General features: G+C 60.6%; 1 protein-coding gene across 1 annotated transcript; it reads left to right on the top strand.

Annotated features, from left to right (window-relative positions):
- Positions 1-210: 210 nt before the first annotated feature.
- Positions 211-15,752, top strand: SNRNP70 (small nuclear ribonucleoprotein U1 subunit 70). The gene is made up of 10 exons (XM_077789866.1): positions 211-334; positions 1,698-1,855; positions 3,148-3,210; positions 3,559-3,613; positions 3,748-3,812; positions 4,142-4,204; positions 4,506-4,587; positions 12,229-12,330; positions 13,256-13,343; positions 15,097-15,752. Exons 2-10 carry the CDS (start codon positions 1,709-1,711, stop codon positions 15,722-15,724), a joined length of 1,293 nt encoding a protein of 430 aa, XP_077645992.1. The 5' UTR covers positions 211-334; positions 1,698-1,708; the 3' UTR covers positions 15,725-15,752.
- Positions 15,753-16,773: the final 1,021 nt, after the last annotated feature.

The raw sequence follows: 16,773 nt of genomic DNA on the forward strand, positions 1-16,773 counted from the left end.
GTTGCCATGGAAACCCCCGGCCCGGCAGCGAAGCCCCGCCCACGTTGCCATGGCGCGCGGTGGGGGCGTGGCCATCTCATAACCACGCCTCCTCAGCAGACCACGCCCACAGCACCGGTTAATTAAGCCACGCCCCTAACAGCGATTGGTCCGCCACGCCTCCTTCATTTGCATGGACACGCCCCTTTGACCACGCCCCCTCACGGAACCGTTACCGGCCCCTTCCCCGCCTTTCCGCCGCCGCCACTTCCGGTTTCGCCCCTCACTTCCGTTGGCGCGGCGGCGGGCGCGCATGCGCGGGGGGCGGCGCGCGCGGAGCCGGAGGCAGCGCGGGGTCCGTGAGGGCCGCGGGCTCCGGGAGGGCCGCGGGCTCCGGGGGCGGCTCCGGGAGGGACCCCGAGAGGGCAGCGGGCCGGGGGGGACCCGCCCGGGAGAGGGGGAGAGCCCCGGAGCGGCGGGGGGCGCGGGGAGGGGTGGGGAGGGTGAGGGGGGGGCGCTGCCCTGAGGGCTTGGGGGGCTGAGGGTGGCTGGGGGCGCTGGGGCGGGGTTGAGGGGTCCAGGGGTGTCCGGGGGGGATTTTGGGGGTCGGAGGGTGGCTCTGGGTGTCCGGTGGGGATTTGGGGGAGGTCTGGGGGTGGTTTTGGGGGGTCTGGGGGGTGTCCAGGGTGGGGTTATGGGGGTCTAGGAGGGGATTTTGGGGGGTCTGGGGGTGGTTTGGGGGGTCTGGGGGGTGTGCAGGGTGGGGTTATGGGGGTCTAGGAGGGGATTCTGGGGGGTCTGGGGGTGGTTTGGGGGGTCTGGGGGGTGTGCAGGGTGGGGTTATGGGGGTCTAGGAGGGGATTTTGGGGTCTGAGGATGGCTGTGAGTGTTGGGGGAGGGTTTTGGGGGGTCTGGGGGGTGTCCAGGGTGGGGTTATGGGGCTCTAGGAGGGGATTTTGGGGGGTCTGAGGGCAGTTTTGGATGTTGGGAGGGGGTTTGGGGGGTCTGGGGGGTGTCCAGGGTGGGGTTATGAGGGTCTAGGAGGGGATTTTGGGGGGTCTGAGGGCGGCTGTGGGATTTGGGGGGGTGTGTGGGGTGGGGTTATGGGGGTCTAGGGGTGTCTGGAGGGGATTTTGGGGGGTCTGTGGGTGTTGGGGGGGTTTGGGGGGTCTGGGGGGTGTGTGGGGTGGGGTTATGGGGGTCTAGGGGTGTCTGGAGGGGATTTTGGGGGGGTCTGGGGGTGGCTGGTGTGCAGTTAGAGGGGCTCAGGAAGGTTTGGGGGGTCCCAGGTGGGGTTATGGGGGTCTGGGGTGCCCAGGGTGGGGTTTTGGGTGTCTGTAATGGGTCTGGGGGTGGCTGGTGTGGGGTTAGAAGGACCCAGGAAGGTTTTGGGGGGTCCCAGGTGAGGTTATGGGGTGCAGTGTGGGGTTTTTGGGGGTCTGGGGGTGGCTGGTGTAGGGTGAAAGGAGCCCAGGAAGGTTTTGGGGGGTCCCAGGTGGGGTTTTGGGGGTCTGGAATGGGTATGGGGGTGGTCGGTGTGGGGTTAGAAGGACCCAGGAAGGTTCTGGGGGGGGTCTCAGGAATGTTCTGGGGGGTTGGGGTGGGTTTTTGGGGATCCAGCGTGGGATGAATCAGCTGCAGCGAGGGCGGAATTTGGGGATTTTGGGGTGGGTTTTTTGGGGTTCTGGGGGTCCTGACCTCCCCCCTGTGCCCCCCAGAGCCTCCCAGGATGACGCAGTTCCTGCCCCCCAACCTTTTGGCCCTTTTTGCCCCCCGGGACCCCATCCCTTACCTGCCCCCCCTGGAGAAGTTGCCCCATGAGAAGCACCACAACCAACCCTACAGCGGCATCGCGCCCTACATCCGGGAGTTTGAGGTACCCCAAAGCCCCCAGACCCCCAAAACCCTCCCCTAAACCCCCCAAACCCCACTGTGGAACTCCCCAAAACCACCCTGGACCCCCAAAACCCTCCCCAGACCCCCAAACTCCACCCCAGGTCTGGCCAAACCCCCACAGATCCCCACAATCCCCCAAAACCCCACCCCAGGACTCTCCAAAACCCTCCCCAGACCCCCAAAACCCTCCCCAGACCCCCAAAACTCCACCCCTAGACCCCCCAAGCCCCACTGCAGAACTCCCCAAAACCACCCCGGACCCCCAAAACCCTCCCCAGATCCCCAAACTCCACCCCAGGACTGGCCAAACCCCCACAGATCCCCACAATCCCTCAAAACCCCACCCCAGGACTCTCCAAAACCCCTCAGGACCCCCAAAACCCTCCCCAGACCCCCACAATCCCCCAGAACTCCATCCCAGGACTCTCCAAAAACCATCCCAGACCCTCAAAACCCACCCCAGGACTCCCCAAAAATCCACCCCAGGACTCCCCAATCCCCCAAAACCCCACTCCAGATATCCCCAAAACCCTCCCCAGACCCCCAAAACCCTCCCATAAACCCCCCAAACCCCACCGCAGAAATCCCCAAAATTATCCCGGACCCCCAGAACCCTCCCCAGACCCCCAAAACTCTACCCCAGAACTCCCCAAAACCATCCCAGACCCCAAAAAACCCCAAAACCCCACCCCAGAACTCCCCAGAACCCCTATGGAGCCCTATAATCCCCCCAAAACCACCAGACCCCACCCCAGAACCCCCCAAAACCACCCTGGAGCCCCATAATCCCCCAAAACCCGGCAAAACCCACCCTGGAAGCCCCCAAACCCCACCCCAGGACTCCCCAAAACTCCCCAAAACTCCCTCAGACCCCCAAAACTCCCCAAACCCTACCCCAGAATTCCCCAGAACCACCTCAGAGCCCCAAAACCCCAACCCAGAAGTCCCCAAAACCACCGTGGACCCCCAAAACCCTCCCCAGAACTCCCCAAAACCACCCCAGAGCTCCAAAATCCCCCCAGAACTCCCCAAAACCCTCTCCAGAACTCCCCAGAACCACCCCGGACCCCCACAATCCTCCCCTGCATCCCCCCAAATCCTCAAAAACCCCTTTCTAGACTCCCCCAGACCCCCATAACTATGCCCCAAACCCCCTCTCCACCCCAAAAACCCTCCTGGACCCCCCAAAACCCCTCTGTGACCCCCCAAAACCCCTCTGTGACCCCCCAAAACCCCTCTGTGACCCCCCAAAACCCCTCTGTGTCCCCCCAGGACCCCCGCGATGCCCCCCCACCGACGCGCGCCGAGACGCGCGAGGAGCGCATGGAGCGCAAGGTACGTCCAGAACCCCCAAACGGGGGGAAACCCCCCCCAGAATGGGGTGCAGCCCCCCTCAGGAGGGCTCAGCCCCTTCCCCACCCTGCTGGGAGTGCTGGGGGGGGTCCCCAAAACTGGCACCAAGGGGGTGTCCCCCCCTAAAATTCAACTCGTCCTCAAGGCAGAGCTTGGTTCTGGGTTTTAGAGGAGCCTCTTGGGTTGTGCTCCCTCCCCACCACTGGGGTTTTTTGGGGTCCCCACTGGATTTTGGGGGGCTGTGGGTGGTCACTGTGGGTTCGGGGACCCCCTGAGATTAATCCCACCCCCATTTTTTGGTCGTTTTTCTCCCTTTTTTTACCCAAACAGCGGCGGGAGAAGATCGAGCGCAGACAGCAGGAGGTGGAGTCCGAGCTCAAGCTCTGTAAGTTGGGGGGATCCCGTGGGGCTGGGGGGGTCCCGTGGGTCTGGGAGGGGTCTCATGGGGCTGGGGGGGTCCCGTGGGGTTGGGGGGTCCCCCCTTTTCCTCTGACCCCCCTTTTTCCTCTTTTCCTCCAGGGGACCCCCACAATGACCCCAATGCTCAAGGAGATGCCTTCAAAACCCTGTTTGTGGCCAGAGTGGTGAGTGCTGGTGGGAGGAAATGGGGTCCCCTCCAATTTGGGGGGACTCACAGCAATTTTTGGGGGTTTCTTCAGGTCCTTGAGGGTCTTTGCTCAATTTTTGGGGTTCCCCAATCCACGTGGTCCCCCTTAATTTTGGGTTCTCCCCCCAATCTGTGAGCTCTCCTTTTATCTTTAGAGGTGTGTGGTGCTCCCCCAAAATCTTTGGGGTTCCCTTCAATGTTTGGGATATTCTCCCGAATCCTGTGAGTTTTCCCTATTTTGGGGATCCCCCAATTCTTGGAAATCCCCCCCCAATTTTGGGGTCACCCCTCCTCGTTTCTTCCCAGAATTACGACACGACGGAGTCGAAGCTGCGCCGAGAATTTGAGGTTTACGGCCCCATCAAGAGGGTGAGTTGGGGTCACCCCCAAAAAACGCCCCCCAAACACCCCATGGGGGGGGTCACACCTATCCCCCAACCCGTTTGTTGGGGTGTCACACCTGTCCCTTCGCACCTACAGACACACCTGGTGTACAAGCACCACTCTGTGACCACCCAAACATCCCCGTGACCGCTGCCTCGGCGGGGGGGCGGGGTCACACCTGTGTGTGTCCCCCCCAATTTTTGGGGTCCCACACCTGTCCCTCACCTGTCCCACACCTGTCCCACACCTGTCCCACACCTGTCCCACACCTGTCCCACACCTGCAGATCTACATGGTGTACAACAAGCGCTCGGGGAAGCCCCGCGGCTACGCCTTCATCGAGTACGAGCACGAGCGGGACATGCACTGTGAGTACCCCCAGACCCCCCCCCGGACCCCCAAACTCCCCCAGCCCCCCAACTCCGCATGTCTGACCCCCCACCCACACCTGGGGGGCCCCGTGGCCCCCCCGGGCCGGGCGCCAGGTAAGTACCGGGGCGGGGCCGTGCGGTGACTGAGCGAGGCTACGGGTGGCCAAGGCTACCGGTAGCCAAATGCAGGTGGCCAAGGCTACCGGTAGCCAAGGGTTCAGGTGGTCAAGATACAGGTGGTCAAGAAACAGGCGGCCAAGGGTTCAGGTGGTCAAGGGTTCAGGTGGCCAAGGCTACCGGCAGCCAAATACAGGTGGCCAAAACTACCGGTAGCCAAAGGTTCAGGTGGCCAAGGGTTCAGGTGGTCAAGATACAGGTGGTCAAGAAACAGGCGGCCAAGGGTTCAGGTGGCCAAGGGCTCAGGTGGCCAAGACTACCAATAGCTGAAGGTTCAGGTGGCCAAGGCTACCGGTAGCCAAATAGAGGTGGCCAAGGCTACCGGTAGCCAAATACAGGTGGCCAAGGCTATTGGTAGCCAAGGGTTCAGGTGGTAAAGATACAGGCGGCCAAGATACAGGTGGCCAAAGCTACCAGTCAAGGGTTCAGGTCATCAAGATACAGGTGGCCAAGGCTACTGGTAGCCAAAGGTTCAGGTGGCCAAGATACAGGTGGCCAAGGCTACTAGTAGCCAAAGGTTCAGGTGGCCAAGGGTTCAGGTGGCCAAGGCTACCAGTAGCCAAATACAGGTGGCCAAGGCTACAGGTGGCCAAGGGTTCAGGTGGCCAAGGTACAGGTGGCCAAGGTACAGGTGGCCAAGGCTACCAGTGGTCAAGGTTACAAGTGGAAAAGGCTCAGGTGGCCAGGGCTCAGGTGGCCGACACTATTGGGTGGCCAACCTAGAGGTGGACGGGGCTACCAGCGGTCAAGGGCGCAGTTGGCCAAGCTGTAGGTGGCCAAATTTACAGGCGGACAGGGCTACACGCGGACAGGGCTACAGGTGATGCAGTTTTAGGTAGCCAAGGCTACCAACGGCCAAGGTAACGAGGCTACAGGTGGCCAAGCTGTAGGTCAGCAGGGCTACAGGTGGCCAAAGTCCAGGTTGCTGCTTGACTACAGGCGGTGGCCAAGGCGAGCTGAGGGACAGGCGGTGGCCACGGGTACAGAGTCAAGGCACGAACAGAGCTACAGTCGGTGGCCAAGGCTACACGTGGCGGCCAAAGGACAGGCAGAGCTGCAGTTGGTGGCCAAGGTAGCCAAGCTACAGGCGGCCAAGGTTATGGCTGGTTGACCAATGGTGTGGTTGACCAAGGCTGCTGTTGGCCTACTTGGAGGCAGCCACGTTAGCCGAGCGGCGGTTGGCCAGCGGTGCTGTTGTCCAACCTACAGTTAGTCAGGGCTACCATTGGCCAAGGTTCCAGGCGGCCAAACTGCAGCCAACCGAGGCTGCGGTTGGCCAAGGCTCCAAACTATGGGCAACCAAGGCTTTGGTTAGTCAAATTACGGGGAAACCAGTCTGCAATTGGCCAAGGGTGTCGTTGACCAAGGCTTCAGGTGGCCAAGGCTACCATTGACCAAATTTAAGGGTAGGGCTACTGTTGGCCAAGTGTCCAACTGACCGAATTTTCCATTGGCCAAGTCTCCAGTTGGCCAATCACCCATTGGCCAATGTTTTGTTTGTCAAGGCTACCATTGGCCAACCGCCCGTTGGCCAAGCATCCGAGTTGGCCGAGCCTATGGGTAGAGATCCCGTTGGTCAACCTTCCATTGGCCAACCACCCCATTGGTCAAGTGTCCAGCTGACCAAGCCTGTGGGTAGAGCTCTCATTGGTCAACCTTCCATTGAGTTTGGCCAAGCGTCCATTGAGGTTGGCAGACCATCCATTGAGGTTGGCCAAGCATCCATAGAGGTTGTCCAGCTTCCATTGAGGTTGGCCAACCATCCATGGAGGTTGGCTAAGCGTCCATAGAGGTTGGCCAGCTTCCGTTGAGGTTGGCCAACCTTCCACTGATGTTGGCCAGTCTTCCATTGAGGTTGGCCAGTCTTCCATTGAGGTTGGCCAACCTTCCATTGAGATGTTGGCCGACTGTCCATTGAGATTGGCCAACCATTCATTGATGTTGGCCAACCTTCCATTGAGATTGGCCAACTGTTCACTGATGTTGGCCAACTGTCTATTGAGGTTGGCCAACCACCCATTGAGGTTGGCCAACCTTCCATTGACCTTGACCAACCTCTATTAACGCTGACCAACCTCCATTGATTCTGACCAACCTCCACTGAGGTTGGCCAATGTCCGTTGATGTTTACCAACCTTCCATAGAGGTTGACCAATGTCCTATTGGGATTGGCCAACCTTCCATTGATGTTGACCAACTTCCATTGACATTGACCAACCTCCATTGACGTTGACCAACCTCCACTGATGTTGACCAACCTCCATTGACGCTGACCAACACCCAGTTGTCCAAGTCCATCCCGTGGCATGTGTGTCGTGCCGGCGCCGCTCTCTCTCTCTCTGTGTCTCTCCATCCCTGCACCCCTTGAGGCGGGTGATCCGGGGACGTCTCCGTTCCCCGGTTGGTTCCATGGGAGCGTCTCTGTTCCCTGGTTGGTTCCGTGGGGGTATTCCCGGCTCCGGTGGCATCCCCATTGGTTCCGTGGAGGCATTCCTGGCTCTGGGGTCATCCTCGTTGGTTCCATGGGGGTGTCTCTGTTCTGTTGACGTCCCCGTTGGTTCCATGGAGGCGTCTCCATTCTGTTGACGTCCCCGTTGGTTCCATGGAGGCGTCTCCATTCCAGGGTCATCCCCGTTGGTTCCATGGGGGTGTCTCCATTCCCTGGTTGTTTCCGTGGGGGCGTCTCCATTCCGGGGTCATCCCCATTGATTCCATGGAGGCGTCTCCATTCCGGGGTCATCCCCGTTGGTTCCGTTGGGGTGTCTACATTCCCCGTTGGTTCCATGGAAGTATCTGTTCCCCGGTTGTTTCCTTGGGGGCGTTCCCATTCCGGGGTCATGGGGGTGTCTCCATCCCGCAGTTGGTTCCTTTGGGGCGTCTCCATTGCCGGTTGATTCCATGGTGGTGTCTCCATTCTGGGGTCATCCCCATTGGTTCCTTTGGGGCGTCTCCGTTCCCTGGTTGTTTCCATGGAGACGTCTCCATTCCGGTGACGTTCCCATTGGTTCCATGGAGGTATCTTCGTTCCGGTGACGTCCCTGTTGGTTCCATGGAGGTGTCTCCATTCTGGTGATGTTCCCATTGGTTCCATGGAGGCGTCTTCGTTCCGGTGATGTCCCCATTGGTTCCATCGAGGCATTTCCGTTCTGGTGACGTCCCTGTTGGTTCCATGGAGGCGTCTCCATTCCGGTGACGTCCCCATTGGTTCCATGGAGGCATCTCCATTCCGGTGACGTCCCCATTGGTTCCATGGAGGCATCTCCATTCCGGGGTCAGCCCCATTGGTTCCTTTGGGGCGTCTCCATCCCCCAGTTGGTTCCTTGGGGGCGTCTCCATTCTGGTGACATCCCCATTGGTTCCATTGGGACGTCTCCATTCCGGTGATGTCCCGGTTGGTTCCTTTGGGGTGTCTCCATCCGCCGGTTGGTTCCTTTGGGGCGTCTCCGTTCCCCGGTTGGTTCCATGGAGGCGTCTCCGTTCTGGTGATGTCCCCATTGGTTCCATGGAGGCGTCTCCATTCCGGTGACGTTCCCATTGGTTCCATGGAGGCATCTCCATTCTGGTGACGTTCCCATTGGTTCCATGGAGGCGTCTAGATCCCCCGGTTGGTTCCATGGAGGCGTCTCCGTTCTGGTGATGTCCCCATTGGTTCCATGGAGGCGTCTCCATTCCGGTGACGTTCCCATTGGTTCCATGGAGGCATCTCCATTCCAGTGACGTTCCCATTGGTTCCATGGAGGCGTCTCCATTCCGGTGACGTTCCCATTGGTTCCATGGAGGCATCTCCATCGCCCAGTTGGTTCCATGGAGGCATCTCCATCGCCCAATTGGTTCCATGGAGGCATCTCCATTCCGGTGACGTTCCCATTGGTTCCATGGAGGCGTCTACATCCCCTGGTTGGTTCCATGGAGGCATCTCCATCGCCCAATTGGTTCCATGGAGGCATCTCCATCCCCTGGTTGGTTCCTTTGGGGCGTCTCCATCCCCCGGTTGGTTCCATGGAGGCATCTCCATTCTGGTGACGTTCCCATTGGTTCCATGGAGGCGTCTAGATCCCCCGGTTGGTTCCATGGAGGTGTCTCCATTCTGGTGACATTCCCATTGGTTCCATGGAGGCATCTCCATTCCAGTGATGGTCCCATTGGTTCCATGGAGGTGTCTCCATTCTGGTGACGTTCCCATTGGTTCCATGGAGGTGTCTCCATCCCCCGGTTGGTTCCATGGAGGCGTCTCCATTCCAGTGACGTTCCCATTGGTTCCATGGAGGCGTCTCCATTCCGGTGACGTTCCCATTGGTTCCATGGAGGTGTCTCCATTCCGGTGACGTTCCCATTAGTTCCTTTGGGCCGTCTCCGTCCCCCGGTTGTTCCCGCGGGGCCGTCTCCGTCCCCCGGTTGTTCCCGCGGGGCCGTCTCCATCCCCCGGTCGTTTCCTTGGGGGCGTCTCCGTCCCCCGGTTGTTCCCGCGGGGCCGTCTCCGTTCCGGGCCGCCGCCGGCGGTTCCCGCGGGGGCGCTCCCGGCGTTGTCGGCGTGCGGTGGGGCGGGACGGAGGCCGGTGGCCGGCCGGGGTTGTATTAACTGTGTTTTATTGTCACTGCAGCCACCTTTGTGATGGCTTTTGCCACTGCTGGCTTGCAGCTGATCCTAATGCTCCCCCCTCCACACCTCAGTGTATGGTTGGTATAAGGGTTTGTATCCTGGTAAGACACGTTCGTAAACACCCCCCACCCCAAAAAAACCCCCCAAAAACCACCACGGCACCACCGAGGCCTGGGGGAGGGGCTGGGGGGGCGGGGGGAGCGCTGAGCACCCCCCCCCCCCCCAACAAACCCCCCCCCAAAAAAGGGGCGGCGGAGGAGATTTTTTGGTTTTTTTTTTGGGGGGGGTGTTGAATTTTGGGGGGGAGACCCCTCTGCTCGCAGCCGGGCTGGGCCGGGCTGGGGGCGGCGGGGTTGGACCCCCCCTCAATAAATCATTACCTTCCCCCCCCCCAACACTCCTTAATTTAGGGACCCCCCCCCGATGTTTTTTGGTGGGGGGGCTCCTCGCCGCGCCCTCTCCCCCCCCCCACCTCACGGACCCCTTCCCAGCGCGGGCAGGGAGCGAATCCCACCTGGAATTCCCAAATTTCCCACCCCGACCCCCCCAGCGCAGTCACGGGACATGTGACCCCCCCCCAGATTTTTTTTTTTGGGGAGGGGGCCCTCAAGGACCCCCCCCCACCCCCTCGCTATGGGGGGGTGACCAGGCAGGACCCCCCCAGCCCCCCAATTTGCCCCCCCCGTGTTTGTTTTGCCCGAGGAAGAGGAGGAGGAGGAAGGCGGGGGGGGGGCTCCGAGTGCCCCCTCCCCACGTGGGTCCCGAGGGGGGGGTGCCCATGGCGCCCCCTCCCCAAAAAAACAAATTTTGGGGCCCCCCCAGGAGCCTGGATGATTGTGTAGGGGGGGGACAGGTCCCTTAGCGGGGGGGGGCGGGTTTTGGGGGGTGGGGATGAGGGGGGGGGCTGAGCCCCCCACCCAAAAATCGGGGAGCGACCCCCCCACCCCGGTCCCACCGACCGAGGGGGCGGTGCTGGGGGGGGGAGGGGTAAAAATGGCGATTTTTTGGGGAGGGGGCGCCGAGCCCCCCCCCCAGTCCCGCAGTGGGGGGTGGGATGTGTGCGGGGAGGGGGTCCCCAGGGGTGGGGGTGGGTTTTTTTGGGGGGGGGGCGAGGTAGGACGGGTCTCAGGTAAGGCCCCAGCGCCCGTCCAGGAGCGGCTTCGTCTGGAGGGACCCCCCGGCGGGGGGGGGACGCGGACCCGCCCCCCACCGCACCCAGGACCCCGCGAGGGGGGGGGGATGGAAAATTTGGGGTGGGGGGGGGCGGGGAGGGGTCTAGGGGGTGGGGGAGGGGCTGCGTCCCTCGTTTGGGGGGGGCCCGAAATGCTGCGGGTGACCCCCCCCCCCCCAAAAAAAAAAAAAAAATTAAAATTTGGGGAGGGTGTAAAAATGGGGGGGACAGTGCAGGTAAGGCAGCGCTGGGGGTGCCCCCCCCAAAATTTGGGGCGGGGTCTTAAATAGGTAAAAGGTGACCCCCCCCCCAAAAAAAAAAAAAATGAGGTGTTGGGGGGTCGGTTTATAGGTGAAGGTGACCCCCCAAAAATCAAAGTGGGGGGGTCAATAATCAGGTAAAGGTGGTGACCCCCCCCAAAAAATGAAGTGTTGGGGGGTCGGTTTATAGGCAAAGGGGGTGGAAGCCCCAAAAAATTTAATTTGGGGGGGGCAATGTACAGGTAAAGGTGGTGAACCCCCCGAAAATTAAAATTGGGGGGGGTCAATAATCAGGTAAAGGTGGTGAACCCCCCCTAAAATAAATAAGGGGGTCAATAATCAGGTAAAGGTGGTGACCCCCCAAAAAAAATCAAAGTTGCGGGGGTAATAATCAGGTAAAGGTGACACCCCTCCCAAAAAATGAAGTGTTGGGGGGTCGGTTTATAGGTAAAGGGGGTTGAAGCCCCAAAAAATTTAATTTGGGGGGGGCAATGTACAGGTAAAGGTGGTGACCCCCCAAAAAAGTAAAATTGGGGGGGGTCAATAAACAGGTAAAGGTGGTGACTTCCCCAAAAAATCAAAGTGGGGGGGTCAATAATCAGGTAAAGGTGGTGACCCTCCAAAAATGAGGTTGGGGGAGTCGGTTTATAGGTTAAGGGGGTGACCCCCCCCAAAAATCAAGGTTGGGGGGGGTCAATAAACAGGTAAAAGTGGTGAACCCCCCCCAAAAATAAAACTGGGGGCGGGGGTCAATATACAGGTAAAGGTGATGACCCCCCCAAAAATCAAAGTGGGGGGGTCAATAATCAGGTAAAGGTGGTGACCCCCCAAAAATCAAAGTGGGGGGGTCAATAATCAGGTAAAGGTGGTGAAACCCCCAAAAATCAAAGTGGGGGGGTCAATAAACAGGTAAAGGTGGTGACCCCCCCAAAAAACAAGGTGAGGGGGGTCAATAAACAGGTAAAGGACCCCCCAAAAATAAGGGGGGGGTGATATATGGGTTGGGGGGGGTCAATGTTCAGTTGAAGGTGCTGACGACCCCCCCCCCCCAAAAAAAACCCCAAAATCGGGGTGGGGGGGGTCCATAAACAGGTGAAAACCCCAAATTTTGTGGTGTCGATTTTGGGGTGGGGTTAATTTTTTTTTTTGGGGGGGGGGGTCTCACAATCCTTAACCCTTTCCTTTACAGCCATGCCATTTTTTTTTTGGGGGGGGGGGGGTCTCACCCCTTTAACCCCCCCCCCACCCCAAATTCTTCTCCCCACAAAACCCCTGTGAGTTTTTGGGGAAATTTTTATTTTTTTGGGGCGTGGGGTGGGGAAGGAGCTGATTTTTTGGGGGAGGGGGGGGCGGGCTGATGTGACCCCACTGTGGCTGACCCCTCCCCATTTTTCCACCCCCTCGGGACCCCTCCCCAAAATATTTTGCAGCCGCCTACAAGCACGCGGACGGGAAGAAAATCGATGGGCGCCGGGTGCTGGTGGACGTGGAGCGGGGCAGGACCGTCAAGGGCTGGCGGCCCCGGCGCCTGGGTGAGCCCCCTCCCCAAATTAACCCCCCCACCCCAAAATTCGGGGGGTCCCCTGGGCCTCAAGTGGGGCCACGCCCCCAGTTCGGGGCTTTTTCACCTCGAAATCGGGGTCTGGGATGGGAAAATCGGAGTTTTTGGGGGGTTTTTTTGGTGCCTCCACACATTTTTTGGGGTCAGTTTGGGGTCAGGGGTCATTTTTGGGGTCCCTGACCCCCGTGTCCCCCCAGGGGGAGGTTTGGGGGGTCAGTTTGGGTTCAGGGGTCATTTTGGGGTTTGGGGGGTCAGTTTTGGGGTCAGTTTGGGGTTTGGGGGGTCAGTTTGGGGTTTTGGGGGTCAGTTTTGGGGTCAGTTTTGGGTTTGGGGTCAGTTTTGGGGTCCCTGACCCCCCTGTCCCCCCAGGGGGAGGTTTGGGGGGTCAGTTTTGGGGTCAGTTTTGGGGTCAGTTTTGGGTTTGGGGTCAGTTTTGGGGTCCCTGACCCCCCTGTCCCCCCAGGGGGAGGTTTGGGGGGTCAGTTTTGGGTTTGGGGTCAGTTTTGGGGTCCCTGACCCCCCTGTCCCCCCAGGGGGAGGTTTGGGGGGTCAGTTTTGGGGTCAGGGGTCAGTTTTGGGGTCCCTGACCCCCCTGTCCCCCCAGGGGGAGGTTTGGGGGGTCAGTTTTGGGTTTGGGGTCAGTTTTGGGGTCCCTGACCCCCCTGTCCCCCCAGGGGGAGGTTTGGGGGGTCAGTTTTGGGTTTGGGGTCAGTTTTGGGGTCCCTGACCCCCCTGTCCCCCCAGGGGGAGGTTTGGGGGGTCAGTTTTGGGTTTGGGGTCAGTTTTGGGGTCCCTGACCCCCCTGTCCCCCCAGGGGGAGGTTTGGGGGTCAGTTTTGGGGTCAGGGGTCAGGTTTGGGGTCAGTTTTGGGGTCCCTGACCCCCCTGTCCCCCCAGGGGGAGGTTTGGGGGGCACCCGGCGCGGCGGAGCCGACGTCAACATCCGGCACTCGGGGAGGGACGACACCTCCCGCTACGACGAGCGGTGAGTGGGGGGCCGGACCCCCGGGATTGTCACCCCTGGGACCCCCGGGATTGTCACCCCTGGGACCCCCGGGATTGTCACCCCTGGGACCCCCGGGATTGTCACCCATGGGACCCCCGGGATTGTCACCCTTGGGACCCCCGGAATTGTCATTGTCACCCCTGGGACCCCCAGAATTGTCATTGTCACCCCTGGGACCCCCGGGATTGTCACCCCTGGGACCCCCGGGATTGTCATTGTCACCCTTGGGACCCCCGGGATTGTCACCCTTGGGACCCCCGGGATTGTCATTGTCACCCTTGGGACCCCCGGGATTGTCACCCTTGGGACCCCCGGGATTGTCATTGTCACCCTTGGGACCCCCGGGATTGTCACCCCTGGGACCCCCGGGATTGTCACCCTTGGGACCCCTGGGATTGTCATTGTCACCCATGGGACCCCCGGGATTGTCACCCTTGGGACCCCTGGGATTGTCATTGTCACCCCTGGGACCCCCGGGATTGTCATTGTCACCCTTGGGACCCCCGGGATTGTCATTGTCACCCCTGGGACCCCTGGGATTGTCACCGGTCCCCCTTTGTCACCTCTGGGACCCCCAGGGAGGGGACAGGGGACCCCAAGGACCCACTGTGTCACCTCAGGGACCCCCGGGCCACCTCAGGGACCCCCTTGGGACCCCCTGGAATGGGTTCGAGACCCCCTTGGGACCCCCTAAATTGGCTCAGGGACCCCCTCAATTGAGTCAGGGGCTCCCTTGGGACCCCTTAAATTGGCTCAGGGACCTTTAGGACACCTCAGGGACCCCCTTGGGACCCCCTAAATTGGGTCAGGGACCCCCTGGAATGGGTTCGGGACCCCCTTGGGACCCCCTAATCCGGCTCAGGGACCCCCTGGAGTGGCTCAGGGACCCCTTTGGGACCCCCTAAACCGGCTCAGGGACCCCCTTGGGACCCCCTGGAGTGGCTCAGGGACCCCCTGGAATGGGTTCGGGACCCCCTGGAATGGGTTCGGGACCCCCTTGGGATCCCCTAACTTGGCTCAGGGACCCCCAAACTGGCTCAGGGACCCCCTGGAATGGCTCAGGGACCCCCTTGGGACCCCCTAAATTGGGTCAGGGACCCCCTGGAATGGCTCAGGGACCCCCTTGGGACCCCCTAAACTGGTCTAGGGACCCCCTAAACTGGCCCAGGGACCCCCTAAACCGGCTCAGGGACCCTCTAACTGGCCCAGGGACCCCCTGGAATGGTTCAGGGACCCCCTTGGGACCCCCTAAATTGGGTCAGGGACCCCCTGGAATGGCTCAAGGACCCCCTTGGGACCCCCTAACTTGGCCCAGGGACCCCCTTGGGACCCCCTAAATTGGGTCAGGGACCCCCTGGAGTGGGTTTGGGACCCCCTTGGGACCCCCTAAACTGGCTCAGGGACCCCCTAAACCGGCTCAGGGACCCCCAAACTGGCTCAGGGACCCCCTGGAGTGGCTCAGGGACCCCCTTGGGACCCCCTAAACTGGCCCAGGGACCCCCTGGAATGGGTTCGGGACCCCCTTGGGATCCCCTAACTTGGCTCAGGGACCCCCAAACTGGCTCAGGGACCCCCTGGAATGGCTCAGGGACCCCCTTGGGACCCCCTAAATTGGGTCAGGGACCCCCTGGAATGGCTCAAGGACCCCCTTGGGACCCCCCAAACTGGCCCAGGCCGCCCCCCGCCCACCCCCGCGCCCCCCGGCGCCTCCTGAGCGCCGCCGTCCCCGCAGGGACCGGGAGCGGGAGCGGGAGCGGGACCGCCGGGAGCGCTCCCGGGAACGGGACCGGCGCCGCTCGCGCTCCCGGGAGCGGCGGCGGCGAACGCGGAGCCGCGAGAAGGACGAGCGGGAACGGAAACGGGCCGGGAGCCGCGACCGCAGCAAGGACCGCGACCGCGACCGCGACCGCAAGCGCCGCTCGCGATCCCGGGACCGAAAACGCGAGCGCGACCGCGACAAGAAGGACGAGGCGACCCTGGAAGCGCTGGAAGCCCCCGAGGAGCTGGGAGCGGGCGGCGGGGAGCCCGGAGCCGCCGAGGGGATGGCGGGGGAGGCGGCGGAGAAACGGGACAGGGAACGGGAGCGGCGCCGGGGGCACCGGGAGAGGGAGAGGAGGAGGGAGCGGGAGCGGGATCGCGAGCGGGAGCACAAACGGGAGCGGGAGCGGCGCGACGAGAGAGCGGCCGGGAGCGGCGGCGGCCCCGGGAGCGGCCCCGGGAGCGGCCCCGGGGCCGGGGAGGGCGGCGAGGCGGGGCCCGGTGCGGACGCGGAGATGTTCCTGGGCGCGGAGGCGATGGCGGCGGGCGATGGGTACGGGGCCGCGGAGAACGGCTACCTGCTGGAGCCGGCGCTGGAGTGAGCGCCGCAATAAACGGCACCGAGCGGGACGGCGGCGGCGCGGCTCTGCGTGCACCGGGGCGGGGAGGGAAATCAGTGGGGTTTGGGGGGAAATCAATGGGGTTATTGGGAAATCAATGGGGTTATTGGGAAATCAATGGGGTTTTATTGGGAAATCAATGGGGGTTATTGGGAAATCAATGGGGTTATTGGGAAATCAATGGGGGTTATTGGGAAATAAATGGGGTTTATTGGGAAATAAATGGGGGTTTATTGGGAAATAAATGGGGGTTTATTAGGAAATCAATGGGGTTTTATTGGGAAATCAATGGGGGTTATTGGGAAATCAATGGGGTTATTGGGAAATCAATGGGGTTATTGGGAAATCAATGGGGGTTATTGGGAAATCAATGGGGGTTATTGGGAAATCAATGGGGTTATTGGGAAATCAATGGGGTTATTGGGAAATCGATGGGGTTATTGGGAAATCAATGGGGGTTATTGGGAAATCGATGGGGTTATTGGGAAATCGATGGGGTTTGGGGGGAAATCAATGGGGTTATTGGGAAATCAATGGGGGTTATTGGGAAATAAATGGGGTTTGGGGGGAAATCAATGGGGGTTATTGGGAAATCAATGGGGTTATTGGGAAATCAATGGGGTTATTGGGAAATCAATGGGGTTTTATTGGGAAATCAGTGGGGTTATTGGGAAATCAATGGGGTTATTGGGAAATCAATGGGGTTTATTGGGAAATCAATGGTGTTATTGGGAAATCGATGGGGTTTGGGGGGAAATTGATGGGGTTTGGGGGGAAATCAATGGGGTTTGGGGGGAAATTGATGGGGTTTGGGGGGAAATCAATGGGGTTTATTGGGAAATCAATGGGGGTTATTGGGAAATCAATGGGGGTTATTGGGAAATCAATGGGGTTATTGGGAAATGAATGGGGTTATTGGGAAATCAATGGGGGTTATTGGGAAATCAATGGGGTTTATTGGGAAATAAATGGGGTTTATTGGGAAATCAATGGGGTTTTGGGTGAGAAATGGGGGTTATTGGGAAATCAAT

This window comes from Lonchura striata, chromosome 38, assembly GCF_046129695.1.
Source record: "Lonchura striata isolate bLonStr1 chromosome 38, bLonStr1.mat, whole genome shotgun sequence".
Classification (NCBI taxonomy): domain Eukaryota; kingdom Metazoa; phylum Chordata; class Aves; order Passeriformes; family Estrildidae; genus Lonchura; species Lonchura striata.

Excerpts from the sequence above, each read along its gene's own strand:
- SNRNP70 (XM_077789866.1), top strand. The coding sequence starts at position 1,709 with ATGACGCAGTTCCTGCCCCCCAACCTTTTGGCCCTTTTTGCCCCCCGG. Across the intron at positions 1,856-3,147 it reads CCTACATCCGGGAGTTTGAG|GACCCCCGCGATGCCCCCCC; the intron begins GTACCCCAAAGC and ends GTGTCCCCCCAG. Across the intron at positions 4,205-4,505 it reads TTTACGGCCCCATCAAGAGG|ATCTACATGGTGTACAACAA; the intron begins GTGAGTTGGGGT and ends CCACACCTGCAG.